General features: G+C 39.0%; 1 protein-coding gene across 6 annotated transcripts; it reads left to right on the forward strand.

The window, feature by feature from the left end:
• The first annotated feature begins 193 nt into the window (after positions 1-193).
• Positions 194-22,539, forward strand: LOC117576756 (protein crumbs). Of its 6 annotated transcripts, none has more exons than XM_034261796.2 (14): positions 194-1,189; positions 12,130-12,474; positions 13,213-14,211; positions 14,367-14,522; positions 15,899-16,431; positions 16,491-16,532; positions 17,132-17,676; positions 17,733-17,838; positions 18,071-19,034; positions 19,091-19,273; positions 19,335-21,074; positions 21,139-21,263; positions 21,319-21,729; positions 21,786-22,539. In XM_034261796.2, exons 1-14 carry the CDS (start codon positions 931-933, stop codon positions 22,014-22,016), a joined length of 6,639 nt encoding a protein of 2,212 aa, XP_034117687.1. In that variant the 5' UTR covers positions 194-930; the 3' UTR covers positions 22,017-22,539. The 6 variants fall into 6 exon arrangements, with proteins under 6 accessions (XP_034117687.1, XP_034117684.1, XP_034117689.1 ...); XM_034261793.2 differs by lacking the exon at positions 14,367-14,522 and adding an exon at positions 15,287-15,586; XM_034261798.2 differs by lacking the exon at positions 16,491-16,532 and having other exon boundaries at positions 195-1,189; positions 21,786-22,538.
• Positions 22,540-22,943: the final 404 nt, after the last annotated feature.

The following is a 22,943-nucleotide window of genomic DNA, read 5'->3' on the forward strand; positions in this document are numbered from 1 at the left end:
TGTCATCGTAAATCGATCAATTCTGATTTTCTCATGGCTACCTGTTGTGCACTCACATGCTCACCCCACCTGCCCGCTTATTAGCAAACACCAGTTGTCTCGCTCACACACACTAATATCTAGGTCTAAATACGAGCGCTCGCAAGCCCTGCTGACTCAAAGTCTGCCTTCAATGAGAAAATGAGCGCGCCGCGATTCAGTTCGCATTTTGTTCTCGGCCGTGTTGGATGTGTTCGTGGTATTTCGTGTAACGGACGCCGGATATTGTTTTTGTTTTGTCATTCTATGCTTGATGTGCGCAGGTGTTAGTGTGTCTGCCTGCTAGTGTGCGTGTATGTGTTAACCAATGCAAGTGAGCGGCCGTGTATTGGTGGAGCAGCCAATGCTGCTTGCAGTTCAAAAGGGCAGACAGCAACATCACGAAGAAGAAGCACTAAAAGCATAGGCGCAACAACAATACTTACCTGCTGGCAGCGCAGCATTTAAGCCAACTCGCTGCTTTGAATGTGTGTGTGTTCTTACTAATACGCAAACAAATCAAATTATAATGGCCAGCAGCGCTAGCAGGGAATATTTACGGTGTGCTCAATATTCAAACTCAAATTCAAGCTAGAAAGTGTCGCGTGCGAAAGTGTTGAAATAAAAAAGTAGCAGCCGCGCAATTTTTATGCTGCTTAAAAACCTGTTCTAGACGCCAAGTGCAAGTTACACACATACATACATACGTTATATGCACATATACATATGCAAGCATACGATACGCGAAAAGAGAGCAAAAGGCAATAAACAAAAACCTCAACGAAAACTAAACGAAATAGAGCTCAATGTGCAATACGCAAATCCGCTGAATTAAAAAGATAAATAGAGAAAGAAAGAATAGATAACCCTTAAAGCAGCATCACTTTAAACTCCAATACGAATAAAACGATCATGGCTATAACTGCTTATGCGTCAGCAACTGCTGCCGCCGCTACCAACAACGCGCACGTCACACAACAGCAACCGAGACAGCTAAGGCAAAAGCAACAACAAACAACACATCAGCAGCGACAGAGACTGCGACAGAGCCGTGCGCGCACGAAAAGCGCAGCTCAAATAACGTCGACGTCGACGCTGACGCCACTGCTCAAGCGCGCCATTTCAGCGCCCCAATGGATATTTCTCTTCATTTTGATTTATTTAGCAACAGGTGAGTGTGTGTATGTGTTTGTTTGTCAGCAGGATACATAAGAGCGAGGGAGAGTTGACAGTTGACAGTCATTAAGAGTGAGTACCTACTACACGTTTGAGAGCGAACAAAAGAGAGTGGCTTTGCAATTGGAGCAACACCAAAATATTTATACACAAACATACATGTACATACGAGTATGTAGGAAACCATTGCGAGCTCGTATTTTTTTGCTGAGCTACTTAAATTTTATTTGTTAAGTGCATTGTACGAGTAGTGCAGGGGGGAGAGAGCTTTTGTTGTTGTAGTTGGTTGACTTCGTTGGGAGTTTGTTTACAAAAGCAACATGTGCCAATACAAACTCACGTTAAAAGAGGTCATTATACAAGGGTTTAAATGGCAACACTTGATGATTATTCAGTTAAATTGTATTCGATTGAGTCATTGCGAAAATACCGAGTACGAGCTTTTGCTTGTGATTGTAGAAATTAGCCATTTAATAATGTTCAATAAGCGATTTAGATAGTTATCTCGATGTTCTTATCTTGTTTACAGTTGGAAAACAATGTTTCGGGTTATAAACATTAAAATAATGTTTGTTGACTGCGGACAAATGTTCTAATCATAACAAGATTTAATGTCACATTAAGTAATAAATCTGAAAAAAAATTTTTAATGCAATTTTCTTAAATTAAATGTACATTTAAATAATTTTGTTTGTTCCTTTTGTTTGTGAATGAAATATTTGCTCCTTTCTTTACTTATCAATCTAACTGACAGCTGTCACATTTCTCTCTTTCTCTTGAGCTGTCTCTTTTCGTTGTGAGTGCCTTAACCTCTCGAGAGATCGGTGTTGAGCATTAAGTGAATATCTGTAACTAACAACTTCCCCTTCTCCTTCCCGTTTCCACACTGTTTGCTCATCGTTGTCGATTGTGCAAAACAACGACCTCAAAACTTCGTTTTTGTATTTACAACATTCGGTAACAGCACACACACACATATACAAGCAATATACTTGTGTGTGTGCCTAAGTATGCGTATCTTATCTAGGCGGAAAATAAAGTATTGGCAACAGCAACAACAACCGATGCACGATGCGCGCGGCAACGTCAGCAACAACAATCATGTTGGTAATTTGATAAACCACTTAAAAGCAACAATACTGGCTGGAGGCTAAACTTGGCTCAGTTGTTGTTGTAACAGTTGCACTTGGGAAAGCCCTCATCACGATGATGATGTGGAGAAGCAGCACCACATCACTTCCATGCACCAGCAACTGGTTTTCCAGCCTAATCATAAAATGCAGCTAACGTCGTCGTCGTCGTCTCGCCGATCATCAAAGGCCGCCTGATGCGTTGGCCTTTCTCGTCTGAATGCGCTGTTGTTGATGTGTTGGTTGTTTGTGTTGCTGGCTTTCCATTGAAATTCATCCTAAAGTGAAATTATACTTTATTTTCAAAGAAAAATCTCATCGCAGGTAACCCTGCAACACACACACATACATAGCCACAAATACATTCATAGATTTTCACCATATATTTAGACCAGAAAATTACCTGCGTTACCTGCGTCGTTAACGTTAACGTGAACAACACGTGACCCCGCGATAGAGTCGCGGCCGCTGTTCGCTGTGGCGGGTGTGTCACCCCATGGGCTGGTCAAGTGTTAAAGTGCAATCGGCCGTAACGCGTGTCGCATTCTATGTTAGTACTACATATACTAAGCCTACGCACCCGGATGATGTCCATGCCATGACGATGGCCATTAGTGCAAGTCGTTAGTTTTTATACACAGGTTCTAGAGCCGTAAATACATTCTGTACAATGAAACTTTACTGATTTCAACCCAAATCAAACTCCCTTTAGCACATTGTATATAAATAAAGTTTCCCTTCTCTGTCTTTGTTCCGAAATGGGGTAAAAGCACTATAAACTTGTACAAAAGAAAAATACGTATTTACGTTCCTATGAGCTAGGAATGTATTTATACTTGATCAGCTTGGGAAGTTCCTTTGTTACAGACGAGATAAAGAGAGTTGGCCTTTCATTTTAGAGCATCTTTCTCCACTGGAAAACATTCATAATATATAATTAGCAATATATAATTAGCCCATTATAATTATTTTTTATCATTAATATGAACATTAAATATGTATTCTAGAGAGTACAAACAATATTAGCTATAAATTAAGAGATATCTCATAGTTACGATTGTACTAAATTAAAAAAATGTTTACTTTAGGTAGAATTTTACTCGAATAAACTGGCTTAGTGTAATTTATTTTAAAACATTCTTAACGCAATTACGTGGTATCTGCGAGTTTAGCATTTTCGTTCGCATAAAGCATGCAAAGGGCTGTTGCAGGTCTCCGACGTTGCCGGTTTTCAGCGGGTGCATCGATTTTCAAGCACCTTGAGAAGACCGCAAGCCGCAAAAAATTAAATAAAAAACTGAAAAACAAGAAACAAAAATGAAAATAATACAAATTACTCGTACACTCTGAAAACGTAGCCAGCTGCTTTCGCTTTTTGTTGTTGTTGTTGCTGTTGTTGCAAACAAATGTTTAAATAGTGGGCGTTGTTGGCTTGTTATTGTTGTTGTTACTCGCAGTCATTGTCATTGTCTTTATCGGAGGTATCACGTAGCTGCGTTTTATCTCTATTTGCATACGCAGCGGCCCAACCGCAACAATCAGCATTGCGTTTTGACTCATAAACTTATCCACAATTGAAATACAAACTCCGCATCCACACGATGGAAAAGAAACTACAAAATTGATATCATTTACAATAGATATGTATGTACATAAATTGTTTAGGTATTCGTTTTCGGTTGTAATGCAGATAGCAGGAAGTAATGTTGAACTTTTATCAAGGGAATTGTTAATGGAAAAGAAAAGCACGTACAAACGAAGAAATTTTGATATAATCAATCCCAAATTGTTCGAGGGATTTAAAAACACTTTTCTCTTACTGAAATTAAGTGAGTCATGTTTTATTTTCGGTCTTCTACTCTTCTTTTTTTCTAGTGGCAATGAGCATAGCAATAAATTAAATAATAATTATGACATATGTGTATGACTATGTGTTTTGAGCATTGAGAATACCATTAAAACAGGTTTATTGTGTAAGTGATAGTGTTATACTCGTAAAACTACGACAGTTGTCTAGCAATTCTCACTTAATTATGCATAAATTTGGACTTACCGTGCATTAATTATAACAGTTCTAAGTACAAGTTCTTGACAACTAAATTGGAAATGCATATATTCATAAATACGTCTAAAATTCTAGACAGTAGAAATTTTAAAGAAAATATACTATGAAATCTCTAGCGTTGTATTTTCCTAAGTCAAGTAATCCCCCATTATTTCATTTGTTGCTTGTTGAATAATTCTCTGACTGCCCTCATATTATATAGTCGTCAGTTTAGACCGAACTGCTTTTGTGGCTGCTTTTCCACTCCACCACAGTGCAACGCCCACAATGGGCCAATCGAGTTCTTTTGACCGTTTTGACTGCTGGCTGTGTTTGCTCAGACTGTTCCGGTAGGTAAAGGGAATGGAGACGGTGGCAGGCGGTGCTACCGGAAAAGATTCTCAGGCAACAGTTTTTCAACAGTTCATTGCTTTGTGCTACTTTGGCGAACGGGTCTTCTGGAAGACAGCAAGGGCTGTATATATACATAAGTATCTGTATCTTTTTAGCTGCGGTTTGCTGTTGTTGTTGCTTCTTAAAAACTGGTTCCCAGGCGAGGCGAGGCACGACGCGTCTGCGCAACTGCGCGGCGCCACCAAAGCTGACTCCACTTTGTGCCCAATTCTAAGCATTTTTGGGCGCATAGTTATTCACCGAAAAAAGCAACAAAACACAGTGAAACATAGATGAAAAACTGGGTGGAGTTCCGAAGTTCTCCAGAGGTTGACACCTTCATGACGCAGCAGCAGTTCCCAACTTAGAAATAGGCGTTGCTATTCAGTTGCTGCTAATTTTTGTAGACGAAGCGATTAATTAGCTTTCCTCGGCTTGTGTGAAGTGCTTGTATAATAATAGTCGATTTATTGTGCTCATGTATAATACAATATAAGCCAAAGTATTTATTTAAATATATTTAAGAGCTCTCAATGCATGACATTCTGAGAAACTCAAGCGGAAATTTGTGTGGGAACTAATTTGCTGAAGTGACTTTAGCCTCATTGTTGTTGCTTGTGTGTGTTGTCTGTTTACGCTGAAAGGTGTCTACACAAATGATTACCAAGTCGCTATATAAAGCTCACTCAGACATGAAAGAACGGAAAGTGGATGCCGTCGAATGGGAACGAAACATGGTTTAAAAAACCTACAACAAGAGATTCTTTTCAATGCAGTCAACACTGAAAACTGTTTGCAAGTTCTTTGAAAGACTCAACTGATAATATTGTTAAAGAATATTATGACGATCTTTTTCCCACTAACACACATAAGTCAACATAGTTTCGAAACTTAAATAGAGTTGTTTAAAAGATAAATATTGCCTTAGATGTTGCGCTACTTCAAGGAAAATGCTAAGGTTGAAAAGAAAAAACATATAATTTTCAAAAATTATAATACAAAATTATTTCTAAACCGGGAAGTAATTTAATTACTTTAACTTCATTATGAAATTTTTCTATATAGAACACATTATTTTTATGCAGATTTCAACTTTTAAAATGAACAGAGCAACTCATTTACCAAATTTGTAAATTCTAGCTTTGATTAGCTTTTCGGATGTAGCAAATTCCCATTATGGAGTTCCTTCCTTTGACTTTGAAATACAATATAGTAACTGCATTTATATCATCAATTAAATATCATTTTCAGTGAATACATTAAATAGCTTAATCAATCAAATTAATCGTTTCCCATTACGAGTTTTATTATTGCTATAGTCGTAGTTAGTGTAAATAATTTGTTAATTATTATTATTGTTAACGCTAACTATCAATAGTAATTATTCAGACTAACGATTCTCACAATTCAGCGCAATTATCAACACATTCCAATCTTAAGCTTTCTTGAAGCTTGCTCTCTCTATCGATCGCTTAGATGATTTCGTTCTTTCTCTTTCCTTCACCTTAAATTTTGATAATCGTATTATCGCCAAACTGTAATTAAACTTTAATCGCGACACGTTTTCACTTTTCACTGAATAGAAACAAATTTTGAGCAAACAAAAAAACGAACGAAAACTGACACGAAAAACGCAACAATTAAAATGCAATTAAAAAATTTCGAAAAATTATTGCCATTGCTGGCTATTACGGTTAAAAAGCAAAGCTGACTAAAAAGTAAGAGCCAAAAAGCGGCAAAAATAATTTATGCAACTCTGGAACATCCGATAAACAACAGCAAATACAGTAAATGAAATATTTTTTCGTAGGCGTTGTTGTTACACACAGCGCACAACAAAAAGCAAAAGGAGAAAAAAGCGAAAAGTATTTACAGCAAAAATTAAAAACAATAACAACAATAATGAACTATTGTATGTGTGGGTTGGCGCTGAGGCAACCAATGGCAAAACAATTGAAGTATGACCAAAAAAAAAAAAAGCAGAGCCAGACTCTGAGTCGGAGAGGCAGCTGAGCAACATTTAGTTGCTGTGTTTATTGTGGCCACTCGACTGGTCAGCGAGAGGGGGGAGAGAGGTTGCTTGGGTAGGTGGTTGGTGGTTGGTGGGTGGTTGCTCGATTGGTTGTTACTTGGAGATTTTAGTTGCAACAATAACAACGACAGCCAACTAACGTGGCTTAGAAAGTTGGAAGAGCAGACGAAAAACGAAAAAATAAACACAACAGAAAGGCCGCAACAACAACAAAAACAACAGCAACAAATAAAAATGAATACAAGTCAAACCAAAACTGTTCGCAAATCGCAAAAGCAAAAAAAGAAGAAAAAAACAACAGCGAGTAAAACGCGTCAAACATGCAATGCCGACAGTGTATGTGTGTTAGCCATGTTTTTATATATGCACGTATGTACGAACACACATACATACATATGTGTTTGGTTGTGCTGATTAGTCATACTACAGAATGCAAATGCAAAGCCCCAAAGCTGGGCTAATTTACATACACATACTTATGTATGTAGATTTGCATGCATTTCCATCTGCTCGAGTGTCCGTGTGTGTGTGCGGATATGGGTGACTATGTGTGTGTGTTCGGTAAGTGGGTCTCGCGCCTACTCTACGAAGTGGGCGTGTCAGGAGCCTGAGCTACAATTTTCTTATTACTGTTGTTGTTCCTCAACCAGATATGTGAATATATTCAAACATTCATACTGCATTCACAGCGAGTATTTAGCACAGCTTTCAACATTGCAATCGCATAAATCACTTTTTGTGGAATGATAATTATTTGTGAAAATACTTGAGGAAAATGGGGGGAAATTGGACAATGCATAATGATATAACTGTTAATGCGATGTATGAAAATACTTATGTGGGAATTTGGGTTGTTGTCTTGCATGCCAAACAATAATATTAAATGATTTGTCTTGAATAAAAATTCATTTACGAATTAATAAAATTTGGAACGAATAACTTAACATACATCAAGGTGTGTCATATAAAAGTTAAACTTTGTAAATAGAACTATCACGCATTGAATAATGTATTTTTAAATCAGAACAGATTAAAATGTCTAAAGCTTATCTATGATTTGCTTTACAAAAGTCCATTTCTATTTCTATTTTGTGGATATTAATTAAGACACAGACAAAACGAAGTTAAGAGTTTCGTTTAATTCGACAGACCTTGAAAAATTCAAGCCCATGTGGGAAAAATGTGGAAAGCCAGCAACAATTTGTTGTTGATGAACATAAAATTAATTGAATTTAATATCTACACTGCTCAGCCGTTGGGAAATAACACAAATTTGAGTGGAAAATGGGCGTTGCAAGCTTGAATCAGAATATTTGTTGCTATGGCCAATTTTCGTTGGCAATCTATTGGTATTAATTTCATTGTTTATAGCTATATCTTGATTAAACTTTTCAAATCGAAATGTATTTAATCTAATCTATAAAAAGCCTAATAAAGAAATAAGTAATATGAGTTATTCTACGAATATCAAATTTTAGCAAGATAAATAGATATAAAGAGAAAGAATGAAAATTGTACAAAAGTTTATACAACGACCGAATTATGCAAGAACTATAAACCTCAACTTTTTCTTTCGTGACTATAAATAGCAAAACAACAGTTCAACTTGGCGTTTTTAAAAGCTATCTATTGTGACAATTGCTCGTTATCTTATGCAGATTTACTTGGATTCTACTGTCCCGCATAGAGGTATTTAAATTTTCTTCATCGTGGCTATTTGACACGCCCAACTTAGAGCAGAAAGCCATCTAGACATCATTAAGGTTGAACTCTGAAAAGTTTTGCTTTATGCTCCCCAAAAAGCTATTAACAACTGTTTCTTTTATGGCACCGCTAAAAAACGCTGAAATTCGCTCGTTCTCAAGCCACAAGATCTTGTTCCAAGTTACCGTCAAAGTCGTCATTGGTCGTTCTTGTTGTCGTCTTTGTTCGTCACAATGTCGATTCATTCATAATACTTAACTATACCTTTCCACATGCCATAGAAGACGCTGAAAAACAGTTGTCGAAAATGCGAAAAATAAAATTCTTAAAGCCGTTTCGTATTCGTACGTTTATGATTATGAAATTTCCGTTCCGTTCCGTTCGTTCGTTCGTTTACGGCCAAAACACAAAAGGCCAATGCTGTTATACAAAAGCGCATGTCTACCCAAATAGCTTGCGAATACAATAAGTGATTCTTTTTCAGACGCGTTCATTTTATAAATGGCATTTATATGCTCTGTAATTGTATGTATGTGTATGAGGGTTTGACCGACTGTGTCTGTTCACATTTCAAAGATGTGGAAATATACTTTTAATTCTACCGGAAATATTTTTGCAATAAGTGTAACAATTCGAAAACACGTTTTTTTGTAGTATTGTGCGACTCTTTGCAGGATTTTATGCGGGCTCAGAATTTTACTTACCTTATTTAAAACAAAAAAAGTGAATCATACTTACATGTTTTTGTAGATTTCTGTTTTTCAAAGCAGATGACTAAGAGGTTTGTTAAAGTTAACTGGTAAAATGCAAATGAATATTTGAAAAATGAGAGATAATGAAAACATTTCTATATGGTATGTTAAATTTAGAAATTTGAATAGAAAATACAATTATTCTCCGAAATATTAATTGATAAATTATATATGAAGAGGTATTACTAACAGTTCAATTAGTATTAAAATTATATTCAACAAAAGCTTTTAATTCTTAATTAAGGTTTTTATTTTTTTTATGAAATGTCTACTATTCCCTTATAATAAAACCTTTAGAGAATTCCAAAGTTAGGATTAATTTAAAAACTGTAAATTGTTTAGAAATTATAAATATAATTTAAGAATTCTAGGGTTACTTTTTTACAGGGTATCTGAGCAAAACCATTAATGATTTTATCAATACAGTTTGTCGCCGTTTTGAATGCGGCTCTTTCGAATATTTTTCTGCATAGTTTCGTACGTGAGTATAATATAATTATGAGCTACTTTACCTACGGCTTAGTTACTGGCTCGCTTACTTACTCGAACCTGCGAGTGCGCACGAAGCTCTCAAAGCGCTGACACACAAATGCGCGAAACAAAACCAAATTGACAACAAAACGCTTCCAGGCAGCTCTATGCAGAAACTGACCACTGTCCACTGTCCACTGTCCACATCTACCTCAATTCCCCCTTTTTTACCTAGGCAACAATACAATGCAAACTAAATCGCCTTTAGATAGAAATACAAAAAAAAAAAAAAAAAAAAATGCTTTAAAAGCGGCGCAACAAAATCGATGGCCTCATAATGTTTTCACATGTTGTGTACAAAGCGAGGGCGTTGGGTCGAGGCGGGACTGAAGCGAGGCGAGGCTAAAGTATAAAGTGTAAAGTGTGCATGTTGTTGGGGCCAGTTCGAGGTCTGGTCAACGCATTTGCATGCCTATTTTCTAAGCGGTTTCTAAGCTAGTTGCCCGGTCAGTTAGGGCCACGTTAGGCCAAAGCTTTGGCCCCCAAAAGGGCAGCCAGAGTTTCAGAGTCATTTCAGAAACTTTTTTTGTTTTGTTTATAAAGAACTCAGTTTTTCATCGTCATCGGCATCGACATCTTCGTCTTCTTTTTATTTCATATGCTTGTACATGCCAATTTTAGATTTATGACAAAAACTTGCCAGCACCACTTAACACCAATTCTCAGCTGCAAATTTTGGTGTTGAATCTGATTTTTTATTTTCGTTCATAATAAACTGCTACTGCCACTTAACCAATGCCATTGAAACCAGCTCTATGAGGTGTCTCTATATCGGCATACACATACCTATATACTTTTACTTATATTTTGCTGTGTATACAATATTTTTTGTTTTGAAAACTTTCGACAGTTTTACTAAATTTGTTTATGAGATAGAGTTAATACCCTATACGCTACCTACTATTAGCCATGGGTTACTTAACGCTAGAAATGTATGACGTATATTATGAGATAAGCGAATTTTTTGTGGCAAGGCAAGCAAATGAAATTTTACTTTGTTTAACTAAGCACAAGATAATGAAAGACCTTAAAAAGTTAAACATTTAAAAAGGTATAAAAATTGCAATACATTAAACGCATTGGATAAAGGAGAACGTATGTAATTTATATTTTTATTGATATTATAATTTTTCTAATTCAAATGGTTTAGTTCCTGAAATATTTCGAGGTCTTCAAATTGCGTGTATTTCTGGATGTGAATTTAATTGAACTGGAATGAATTCAGTAGAACTGCATAATACACTATGTATGTACGTGTTTATTCTTTATTGAAAAGTCTAACTTGCATAAATGAATTTTGTGAATCAATTAACGCATGAAATATAATCTTTTCTAGACCGTGTTGTCTAATAAAAAAACGTTTCTATAACAATATTTTGTATAATAAAAAAAATAGTCTTATTATCATATTTGGTAATACTTAAAGTTCGAAAGCGTGTTTCTGTTTAATCGGAAGAAATTAATTAGCAATTTGTATAATCTCTCATGTTTCATTAAAAAATTTGCATTATTGTTTCCTAAGTGCAACTTTCATTCACGCGATTTCAACTTTTTCTCGTCAAGAAAAACAACTTGCTTGTGTTTTGATTTTGCCTCATTTCTTTACGGCTTGTGCACTTCAAACAGCCAACGACTTGGCTTGTTTTGGATTTTGTTTTCTTATTTTGTTTTTTCTTTTTCTGCAAGGAAAACACTTGAAATGAGTGAAGCGTGTGGTTGTTGTTATAGCTGGTGTTGCTGCTGCTGCCCAAACACGCACATGTGAATGGAGTGGAGCAATCACTGAACTGATTCTGCGCCGCCAGCGCAAATGAAAGTTGTGCGCGCAAAGTTAACGTTCGAGTTAAGAGTAACTGATTATCATTAGGTGTCATTTATGCCGGCAACATATCTCTATTTGGTCAACACTAACTGGCACAGACACTTTCCTAGCTGTGCCATAAGGCCTCTAAGGCAATTGTCCAATTACCAAATTGGTGATGAAAAAGATCCAACACATGCGGAAGTCTACACTGAGCAAACGTGAAGAAAAAGAAAACATTCATCTCTCCAATGATTGCAGAATAATAGGATCATTTAATGAACGAGTTGTTTAGGTTTTATATGAGAATTGTATATTATTGTCAATAGAATAATATTAAATCAAAATTAAATAGCGCAGGATAGGGCAAAGTATTTTTGCAGAACTTTAACAATTTTAATTCAAAGAAATATTTGAGATTACCTTTTCTCTCAGTGTACTGTGCCCTTCTCTCAGACTGCAATCAAATGCAATTATCGCCCTTTCGCTGTGCTTAAATTGATTCACCTTTTAAATGTATTGCTGTTGTTGTTGGTCTTTTCTTGCAGATGTCGCCTCAGTGGAAGTGCACACAAGGGAGGCATACTTCAATGGATCCGCTTACCTGCGCCTACTGACGCCCATGCCCACCTGGGACCATTCGGCGATCAGTTTCCGCTCGTGCCGCGGCGGGGAAATACTGGCTCAGCAATATAACAAAAACTCAATTGTAATCTCAGTGCTCAACGATGCCCTGCAAGTCTCACTGGCCGGTCCGGCCGTCATCGGGATCAAGAATCGCCTCGATGTTAGATTACCCTACCAACTGTTGGATAATCGCTGGCATACGCTGCAATTCAAATACGAGTATGGTAATCTCTATCTGCATGTGGATCGTGAGGCAATTATATTTGGTAAGTGGACTTGATCTTCGTCCAGTTTTCAAATAAGTATAGTACTTAGTACTTAGACTAATCTTGGATATACGAAAAAGAGAGGTTGAACTAATTCTTAGCTATTATCCGAAATTGAATTCAGAAAAAGAAACTAAGCAAATCAGTAAATATACAGCTTTGTATAGTTTTCTTTTTATAGCAAAATAATAAAAAACAATAAAAATATAGTTAATTTTCATGCATAGAAAATGTATTTTTTATTTGTGGAAATTTTCCCATCACTTTTTATAAACATATTTTATTTGCTGTAGACATTGTTGCTTCTATTAAAAATAGTAAAAGATTTTTAACTTTCGAAATTTGCTTTGGTTGTAAAAACAATAATAGATGAATTCACACTAAGAAATCAGGTTTGTTAATGAACATAAAATTTTACAATTAATCAATTCTCAACATTTCATAGAACATTTGAAGCATACTAATTTCCATTTTAAATGGCGCGCTTAATGTGTGAATCGCAAACTGTTGTGTACATTAAAGTATCTTTTAGTTCAGCATTCTTATAGAGAAACTATTAAAAATGATAAAATGAGCAATTTCAATTTGAATTGAAAATGAATTCCGAAGGTGGACGTGACGAAATACGCGTATTCAGTTAGAGCCTCGATGAACTGCAATAATATATATAAAATGTTCTTGGCACGACTTTAGAGATTCCTTCACATGTAATTAATAAATTCCATTTTTTTTTTGCAGCCAACTCAACTTATAACAGTCAGTTCTTGACCAATCAGGATATTGGTAGCGAAGCAGCTATTTTGATACTGGGCAACTCGTTTTCGGGTTGTCTGCTTGATGGACCTGGACTGCAGTTTGTGCCCGGCAATATGACTATACAGAATGCCGTCTTTGGTGTCTGTCCCTTGTCCTTTGGACCGTGCAGCGAACAGGAGTTGTTCGCCAGGCTACAAGACAACTATTGCTTGAACGATCCATGCATGGGACACGGAACTTGCACGTCGAATGCTGATGGCTATGAATGCCGCTGCACAGCTCGCTACTCGGGCAAGAATTGTCAGAAGGATAACGGGTCACCATGTGCCAAGAATCCTTGCAACAACGGCGGCACCTGTCGAGAAAATGCACGCGGGGAGTATCAATGCATTTGCGATGTGAATCACAGTGGCGACCACTGCGAGACCGAGGTGAATGTGCATCCGTTGTGCCAGGCGAGTCCCTGCCTCAACAACGGTGCCTGCGTTGTGCTCGCCGGCAGCTCCAGCCCCATCTGTGAGTGCAAGAAGGGCTATACGGGAGTGCGCTGTGAGATCGACATGGATGAGTGCGCCTCGCAGCCGTGCCAGAACAATGGCAGCTGCATCGATCGCAACAATGGCTTCAGCTGCGATTGCAGCGGCACCGGCTACACTGGCCCCTTCTGCCAGACGAACATTGATGAGTGCGAGCTGCAGAACCCGTGCCTCAATGGTGGACATTGCTTCGATACCTACGGATCCTACACGTGCCAGTGCTTGGATGGCTGGCATGGCGAGATATGTGAGAAGCCCATCAGCTGCCAGACACAGCAGTGTCTCAACGGCGGCACCTGTGTCAACAAGCCCATCGGTTTCCAGTGCATCTGTGCGCCGGAGTACAGTGGAGAGCTGTGCCAACTCGGACCCAGTTGTGCGCAAACGTGTCCCATCGACTCGGAGTGTGTTGGCGGCGTCTGCGTGTGTAAGCCAGGCACATCGGGTGAGTACATCAAATGCAAATTTCTTAACTCGGTTACATGGTTCATAGCGTGGTTTGTGGTTTTGCGCATGCATTTCATTCATTGCTTTCGTTGAAAGAGTTCTCTTTAATCCATCTTTCATTCGTATTAAACTTTATTCTAACCTAAATTAAAGCTACCTCTTTGGAGCTGTCAACTCCGCTTCTTGACCCGGTCGACATGGTCTTTAATGGTGAGGGGGAATCTTCGAGTCCACTGTGCAACAGTGGTAAAAAGAAACGCTATATATCGCCCGAGTGGCTCAAACGCAAGCGTTGTGAACTAAAATTGAGTAGGTGACAAGTGTCTAACTAGCGCTTAGCGTCTAGACTAGAGTTGTTTTGCTTTTTCAATGCCACGGATCGCATAAAGTGTGTATATACTTATTATGGAAAAGCTATTAAATACGCTGTTATTCTTAACTAGTAATTGTATTAGCTATGCTTGAACTTAACAAATCGCTTGACGCTTCTGTTCATTAGATATGGTTCATCTAAGAATACTCTTAAATGTACTCATATTCGTTTAACTCGATCCTGGGAAAACGAAAATATTCATCTTAATAGATGCTCAGTAAAGTATTCCCTCTTATATCAGATTTCATTTCATTTCAAAGAATTTATTCTCATTTTAGCTATTTTTAATGTTATGTGACGTTTCTTTAATACATTTAAATTTATAAAACTAAAAGATCATGCAATTCGAACAATAAATTTGAAAGATGTAGAACTTTTTTCCATTTAAAGTTTAAATTTACAATAAAAGTACCTTGCTTACATTTGTTCTTAAGAAATTTTCTCCTATTGCGGATGTGCTAAAAGGGAAGCACCTAAAAGTATGCTATAAATATTTAGTAGAATGCAGGTTTACTTGAAATGCAGTTCGTCATTTTTCTCATACTCGAATCACAAATTACATTCATTAAAAATGTATGAATAGCATGGTAGGTTTGAACTAATAATTCATACTCTACATGTGTGTGTTATCCTGTCTATTGGCTATCTGTCTATATATATATATTGTATATGGCTATGTGAATATTATATTGTATATTAGGCCCCATTGGTCATTGTCTGCCAACAACAACTACACCGACACCAGAACAGCCAACAACAACTATGCTTATCACAACCTCAGCCATGCGAATTACAACAACAACAACACCTCCAATAACCACAACAACAACAGATAGTAACAAACAACAACTACTATTACTACAACAACAACAACAATCAGCACCAACCCAACGCTCGGCATCACTGAATGCATGTCCCCAAGAAAATTGCTTGAACGGTGGCACCTGCCTGGGATATAACAGTAACAATTATACCTGTATATGTGCTAATGGATACACAGGTGATGATATCCGAACACAGGGTTGCACCTCAAGTCCTTAGACTCTTACTTTCTTTAACTTTCTCTCTTTCCTAGCTCGTAGCACGCTTTATGCTTAGCTTAATATACGATAATATTTATTACTACATATTAGCAATTTGATAATGATCCGAACTAACTAGTTAAACTTGTGTTGCAACCCTCGTTAACTTGAACTGTAAATATGTAATTATAGTAGTGTTTATTAGTCGTACCTTAGCCTAAAGTCCAGTCGCTAACAAAAGCCACATTCATAAGCTCATACTAACCTTAAAACTTGTTCTTCGCATTTAGGTTACAATTGCCAACTGAACTCGGCCGATGGCGGTACCACCTTAGCCCTGACTCCCATCAACTGTAATGCCACCAATGGCAAATGCCTGAATGGGGGCACTTGCTCGATGAATGGCACACACTGTTACTGTGCCGTCGGCTTCTCGGGCGATCGTTGCGAAAAAGTTGAAAACTGCACACCGCTCAACTGCCAGGAACCGATGATCTGTGCCCAGAATCAATGCATTTGCCCAGAGAATAAAATTTGCAATCAGTGTGCCACACATCCGTGCCAGAATGGCGGTGCTTGCCTCGATCTACCCAATGGCGATTACGAGTGTAAGTGCCAACGCGGCTGGATGGGTAGGACTTGTGGCAACGATGTGGATGAGTGCGTCCAGCAGCCCAACATATGCGGCAATGGCATCTGCAAGAACGAGAAGGGATCTTACAAGTGTTATTGTACTCCTGGCTTTACGGGCATTCATTGTGACTCCGATGTGGATGAGTGCTTGAGTCATCCCTGTCTGCATGGCGCAACATGCCACAACAAGGTAAGCTGTGTGTGAGAGAGTTCTCTCATTTGATTCTCCAGTTACTAAATTGCAATCAGTTGTTTTTCTTTAAATACGGAAAGCATCGGATATTGAGACAAGTGAGTGGGGCTGCTTCAAATAGTAGAGGCTTAAAGAGTTGAATATAAAACGTATTACTTTGTAAAGAAATTAAATATTCTGGAACACGCTTGAAAATATTCCTTCAAAAAATAATTATTTCGAAACCGACACAACCAACCCATTTCCCGCCATTACGAATTTCCGTCTGACACAGAAATTAAACAGTTTACTAAGAATAACCGAGGAGAATTATACTTTAAAATAAAAATATTCTATTCCAATGCAACACGATTACCACATAGACGATTGGCAATTACTGTACATTATTTTATTTAATTCGATGCATAGTTATGTAGATCAGAATTTTCATAATTATTTTCAAAATTTAAAATAGCCCTTTCAGATAATGATTTTCAATTATATTCTATTCCATATTTGAATCATTACTGTTACCTTTAACGATTTCCATCTATTGATATTATCCTTTTGCTCATTCAATTGTAAAATCAATCAGATCCTTCTTTCATTTTTTCCAACCATGTCTTTGTATTCCGCTATTTAAGATAATCTTAGATTAGATTTGATAAGTTTATTCCCACATTAAATTAATTTCCCACGATTTTGTCAATTTCCTTAGATCAACGCCTATGAGTGCGATTGCAAACCGGGTTATCAAGGTGAAAATTGCGAGATTGACATCGATGAGTGCATCAGCAATCCATGCTCGAATGGATCCACCTGCATCGATATGATTAACAACTTCACCTGCTCCTGCATACCGGGAATGACGGGTCGCATCTGTGACATTGACATCGACGATTGCATCTCGGCGCCATGCCAGAATAATGGTCTCTGCATCGACGAATTAGGTGGCTTTCATTGTAACTGTAGTGGCACTGGTTATGAGGGCAAGAACTGCGAACTGAATATTGATGAATGTGTGTCGAATCCTTGTACGCATGGCGCCAGATGCATTGATCAGGTGAAGGACTACTTATGCGAGTGTCACGGCGGCTACAAGGGCAAGAATTGTGAGCAGGATATCAATGAGTGTGAAAGCAATCCCTGTCAATACAATAGCACCTGCTTAGAACGTTCCAATTCAACACTGTACCAGATGAGCAAAAATATGGATCTACCTCGCGTTTTTAGTCAATCGTTTAGCTATGAGAATGCAAGCGGGTAAGTTAATTGTAATGCTAGATGATGAAGTGGTTAATTAACAAGTTATATTGCAGTTATGAATGCGTTTGTGTGCCTGGCATAATTGGGAAGAACTGTGAGATCAACATCAACGAGTGTGAGAGTAATCCCTGCAGCAAGCATGGAACGTGTAACGATGGAGTAAGTAAAGCAATGAAAAATATGAATCGATTATTGAAATTAAGGAAAATAATATCTGTCACAATCGATATTTAACGATACATTTGCTTATCTTAAGATTGTTTTGATCAAATATATTAGTTAAAATGTCAATTAATCGAGAATAAGGATCTGTACACGTTGACAGATCGATAATACCATTATCTGTTCGATAGTATTTCAACTCTTAATTGAATTTACGCTCCTCTTTCAGATTGGCACTTATACTTGTGAATGTGATCCTGGCTTCGAGGGCACTCACTGTGAAATCAACATTGATGAATGCGATCGCTATAATCCCTGCCAGAATGGCACCTGCATTGATCAAATCAACGACTACGATTGCGACTGTGATGCCAACTTCGGTGGCAAGAACTGTTCCGTGCCTTTGATTGGCTGCTTGAGTGGACCGTGTCTCAACAATGGAACCTGCCGTCCCTATTTGGTCAATGAGACAACGCATCTGTTCAACTGCTCATGCGAACATGGCTTCCAGGGCTACACATGTGAGAAGACAACCACACTGTCCATGGTTGTCAGCAGTTTAATTACTGTTAAGACTCAGCGTGAAGAAGGCTACGATATTAATTTGCAATTTAAGACAACGTTGCCTAACGGTGTGTTGGCCTTTGGCACTTCGGGTGGTCAGAATGAGCCGGTTAGCTATATATTGGAGCTGATCAATGGTCGTCTCAATCTGCACTCGTCGCTGCTAAACAAATGGGAGGGAGTCTTCATTGGCTCCAAGCTGAACGACAGCAATTGGCACAAAGTTTTTGTTGCCATCAATACATCCCATTTGGTGCTCTCTGCCAACGATGAGCAGGCCATTTTTCCGGTGGGTTCCTATGAGACAGCCAACAACAGTCAACCTTCATTTCCACTCACTTATCTGGGCGGAACCATTCCCAATCTGAAGTCCTATTTACGTCATTTGACCCATCAGCCGTCGAGTTTTGTGGGCTGCATGCAGGATGTTGTGGTCAATGGCAAATGGATCTTCCCTGACGAACAGGATACGGATGAGAATACTAAGCTGTCCTATGTGCAAAGCGGTTGTCCGCGTACCGAGCAGTGCAAACCTAATCCCTGTCACTCGAATGGCGAGTGCACAGATCTTTGGCACACCTTTGCCTGCCACTGTCCCAGACCCTTCTTTGGACACACGTGTCAGCACAGTAAGTTAGGCGCCACACCTTTTGATTATTCTTATTATAACTAGCATCATTTTTAGATATGACGGCTGCAACGTTTGGACATGAGAATACGACGCACTCGGCGGTGATTGTAGAGACAACAGATGTGGCCAGACGTGCTATACGATCCATTCTGGACATATCAATGTTTATACGCACTCGAGAACCGGCTGGACAAGTTTTCTATCTGGGCAGCGATCCACGCAAGGCGCCTACCAAAAGTGAGTTTAAATCTTGTCGACAATCGTGGCACTTTCTAAAATTAATTGATTCAATTTCTAGATGTTGGCGACTCGTATGTAGCGGCTAAACTGCACGGAGGTGAATTGCTAGTCAAAATGCAGTTCAATGGAACACCAGAGGCGTATACAGTTGGTGGCCAGAAGCTGGACAATGGCTATAATCATCTCATTGAGGTGGTTCGCAATCAAACCCTCGTGCAGGTCAAGCTTAATGGCACCGAATACTTCCGCAAAACGCTATCAACGACGGGTCTGTTGGATGCACAAGTGCTATACTTAGGCGGTCCGGCACCAACGCGGGAGTCTCTGCTGCCAGCAAGCACTGAACCCGGAGTTGATGAGAGCAGCTTAGCAACTAGCATTTCTAAGGAGTTGGAAGACAGCAAGGATTACTTCAAAGGCATTATTCAGGATGTGAAAGTGAGCAATGGCTCATTGAATATGATTGTCGAGATGTATCCACTGAATGTGACCGATGTGAATGTGAATGCTAAGCCTTTTGGTGTGGTAAGCATTGATCGTGCCTCTGTGCTGCCTGGCGAGGTGTCCGATGATCTGTGCCGCAAGAATCCTTGCAAGCACAATGCGGAGTGCAGAAATACATGGAACGACTACAGCTGCAAGTGTCCAAATGGCTACAAAGGCAAAGATTGCCAAGAGATTGAGTTCTGTCAACTGGTCACCTGCCCAGGTAGCAGTGTCTGCCAGAATCTGGACGATGGCTACGAATGCTTGACTAACATTACGTTTACGGGCCAGGAGCATACACCCTTGGTGTTTAACTACTTCAAGGAGCCGCTGGCTGATGAAAATGGTGTCACTAAGCAACCAATACTCAAGCCTGTCATAGAGATTGCATATAGAACGCGAGCCGGCGGCACTTTGCTCTTCATTGACAACAACGACAGCTTCTTTGAGATTGGCGTTAATGGCGGACGTGTGACGGTCACTTGGAAACTGAATAATCTGCATATTGGCGAATCAGGACGCTTCGAGAAAGAGAACACTGATGGCGAATGGAGTCGCATTTATTTGCGTGCTCACGGTGGAAAACTGGAAGGCGGTTGGAAGGGCTGGGAGTCGATGGTGGATCCCACTCCTGGCTTCTCAACGGACATTGATCAGGGCGCATTCCAGGAGCTGCTCTCGAGCAGCACACAAGTCTACCTGGGCGGCATGCCGGAGTCGCGTCACTCACGTGGTTCCACGCAATCCTCGCAGCAGGGCTCCCAGTTCAAGGGTTGCCTAGGGGAGGCTCGAGTTGGTGACTTGCTGCTGCCCTACTTCTCCAACGCCGAACTGTATCCGCCCACCGAAAACGTCTCTGTACAATTGCAAGCACAGTTCCGCTTGAACTCATCGCGACCCGAGGAAGGCTGCATCCTGTGCTTCCAGGTGGACTGTAAAAATGGGGGCTACTGCAACGTGCCCACTGAGGAGTACGCTTGCACCTGTCAGGCGGGCTATGAGGGAGACGACTGCGCCACAGATATTGACGAGTGCCTCAACACACACTGCGAGAACAATGGCACCTGCATCAACCAAGTAGCCAATTTCTATTGCCAGTGCCAGCCAGGATTCGAGGGTCGCTACTGCGAGCAAAACATTGATGAATGTGCCACGCAGCCTTGTCACAATGGAGGCAATTGCACGGATTTGATAGCTGCCTACGAGTGCATCTGTCCGGATGACTATACAGGTCCACAATGTGACGCCCTTAAGCAGATGACCTGCGAGAACGAGCCCTGTCGCAATGGTTCCAGCTGTGAGAATGGTTTCAGTAAGTCAAAGTGATTATTTGTACCTAAATCAATATTAAACTATTCGCTTGATTTGCCCTGCAGATGCTCAAACCGGCAATAACTTCACCTGCACTTGCTCCATGGGCTTTGAAGGTCCACTATGCGACACGCCCTTCTGCGAGATGACGCCCTGCGCCAACGGCGGCCTCTGTCTGTCCACTAACACAGTAAGTTCTCGTCTCTATTTTGTATAATTCAACACTAAAATTGTTTCTTTTTCAGATACCTAATTGCAAGTGCAGTCTAGGGTATACGGGTAGTCTATGTGAACAGGAGATCGACGAATGCGCATCCAATCCCTGCCAGAATGGCGGCCTGTGTCAAGATCTTGTAGGTGGGTATGTCTGCAACTGCGTTTCAACGGGTTTCGACGGCATTCACTGCGAGAATGACATCGACGAGTGCGCTAACGATGAGTATTGCGGTGGTCTTGGGCGTTGCATTAATATGCCGGGCAGCTTCAAGTGCATTTGCCAGACACCTTTCTGCGGGGCCTATTGCAACGTCACCGATCCTTGCAATACACCAAACATATGCGCCAATGGCGGGCAGTGCACAGAGACCTGTGGCGCAGAGGCTGATTACTCTTGTAATTGCACGGAAGGTTTTATGGGCAAGAACTGCACAGCATTGGTAAGTCTAAAGGCCACTGAGATTGAAGCATCTATTTAACTGAAATTCATTTGCAGATTATGGCTAAAGATGATGGACCCTCGACAACGGATATTGCCATCATTGTAATACCCGTAGTTGTCGTTCTACTGTTGATTGCAGGCGCACTGCTGGGCACCTTCTTGGTAATGGCACGAAATAAGCGTGCCACACGAGGCACCTACAGTCCGAGTGCTCAGGAATATTGCAATCCACGGCTAGAAATGGATAATGTGCTAAAGCCACCGCCAGAGGAACGACTTATTTAGTTAATTCTCCCCTCAACATCAACAATACAAAAACATAAAACAAACGATATTTTAGAATCCGCCCATAAAAATAGTTGTAAGATACATACCGTATGGCTTAGAGCATGTTTGCTTTGTTAGGTGCTCTGTAAGGCTTCCACAGAGTAACTCTGCATCCATACGCTTTTAGATAGTTAATAATGCCGTTGTCTATTTATTTGTAGTACGTAGTTTGTATGGCAATCACTTTATAGTCGTTATATAGTTACAGTTTAGATCCAGTATTCGATTTCATTCAAACTCTATTTAAAAAGCTGCGAACAAAGATGTGCTGCATGCCTTCCCCAAATCAAGTAAACACAGCAAATGCATATACAAATAGAAACGAAACCCTAAAACGAAAAGATCGAAAAAAGCAAACAGAATTCGGCAACCTTTAAATATAAGCTACTAGTATTTTGTAAATAGATTTGTATGCCTTTTAAAAACTAAATTAGCTGAGCTAAACAAAATCCTACATAAATTTATATATATATATATATATATATATATATATATAACTATATATATACATACAAAATATATATATTTATATATAGATATATATAATCCTACATATATATATATATATATATATATATATATATATATATATATATATATATATATATATATATATATATATATATATATATGTATACGTAATTCTAACAGTTAATGTGGCCTTATACAACAAGCATGAGAACTAAGTGCACTTTAAACGTAAGTAAAATATTTTGCTCTACATTAATTAAGTATAAACTTAAGAGACTGTACTATATATATACATATATTAATTGAATATTTCGACTTTTTCCAAAAAATAAAAAAATTAAATAAAGTTATAAATGATTATAAACAATTAACTAGTTCCCCATATTAAATTGTAAAACAAAATATTCGAAGTGA

This window comes from Drosophila albomicans, chromosome 2R, assembly GCF_009650485.2.
Source record: "Drosophila albomicans strain 15112-1751.03 chromosome 2R, ASM965048v2, whole genome shotgun sequence".
Lineage (NCBI taxonomy): Eukaryota > Metazoa > Arthropoda > Insecta > Diptera > Drosophilidae > Drosophila > Drosophila albomicans.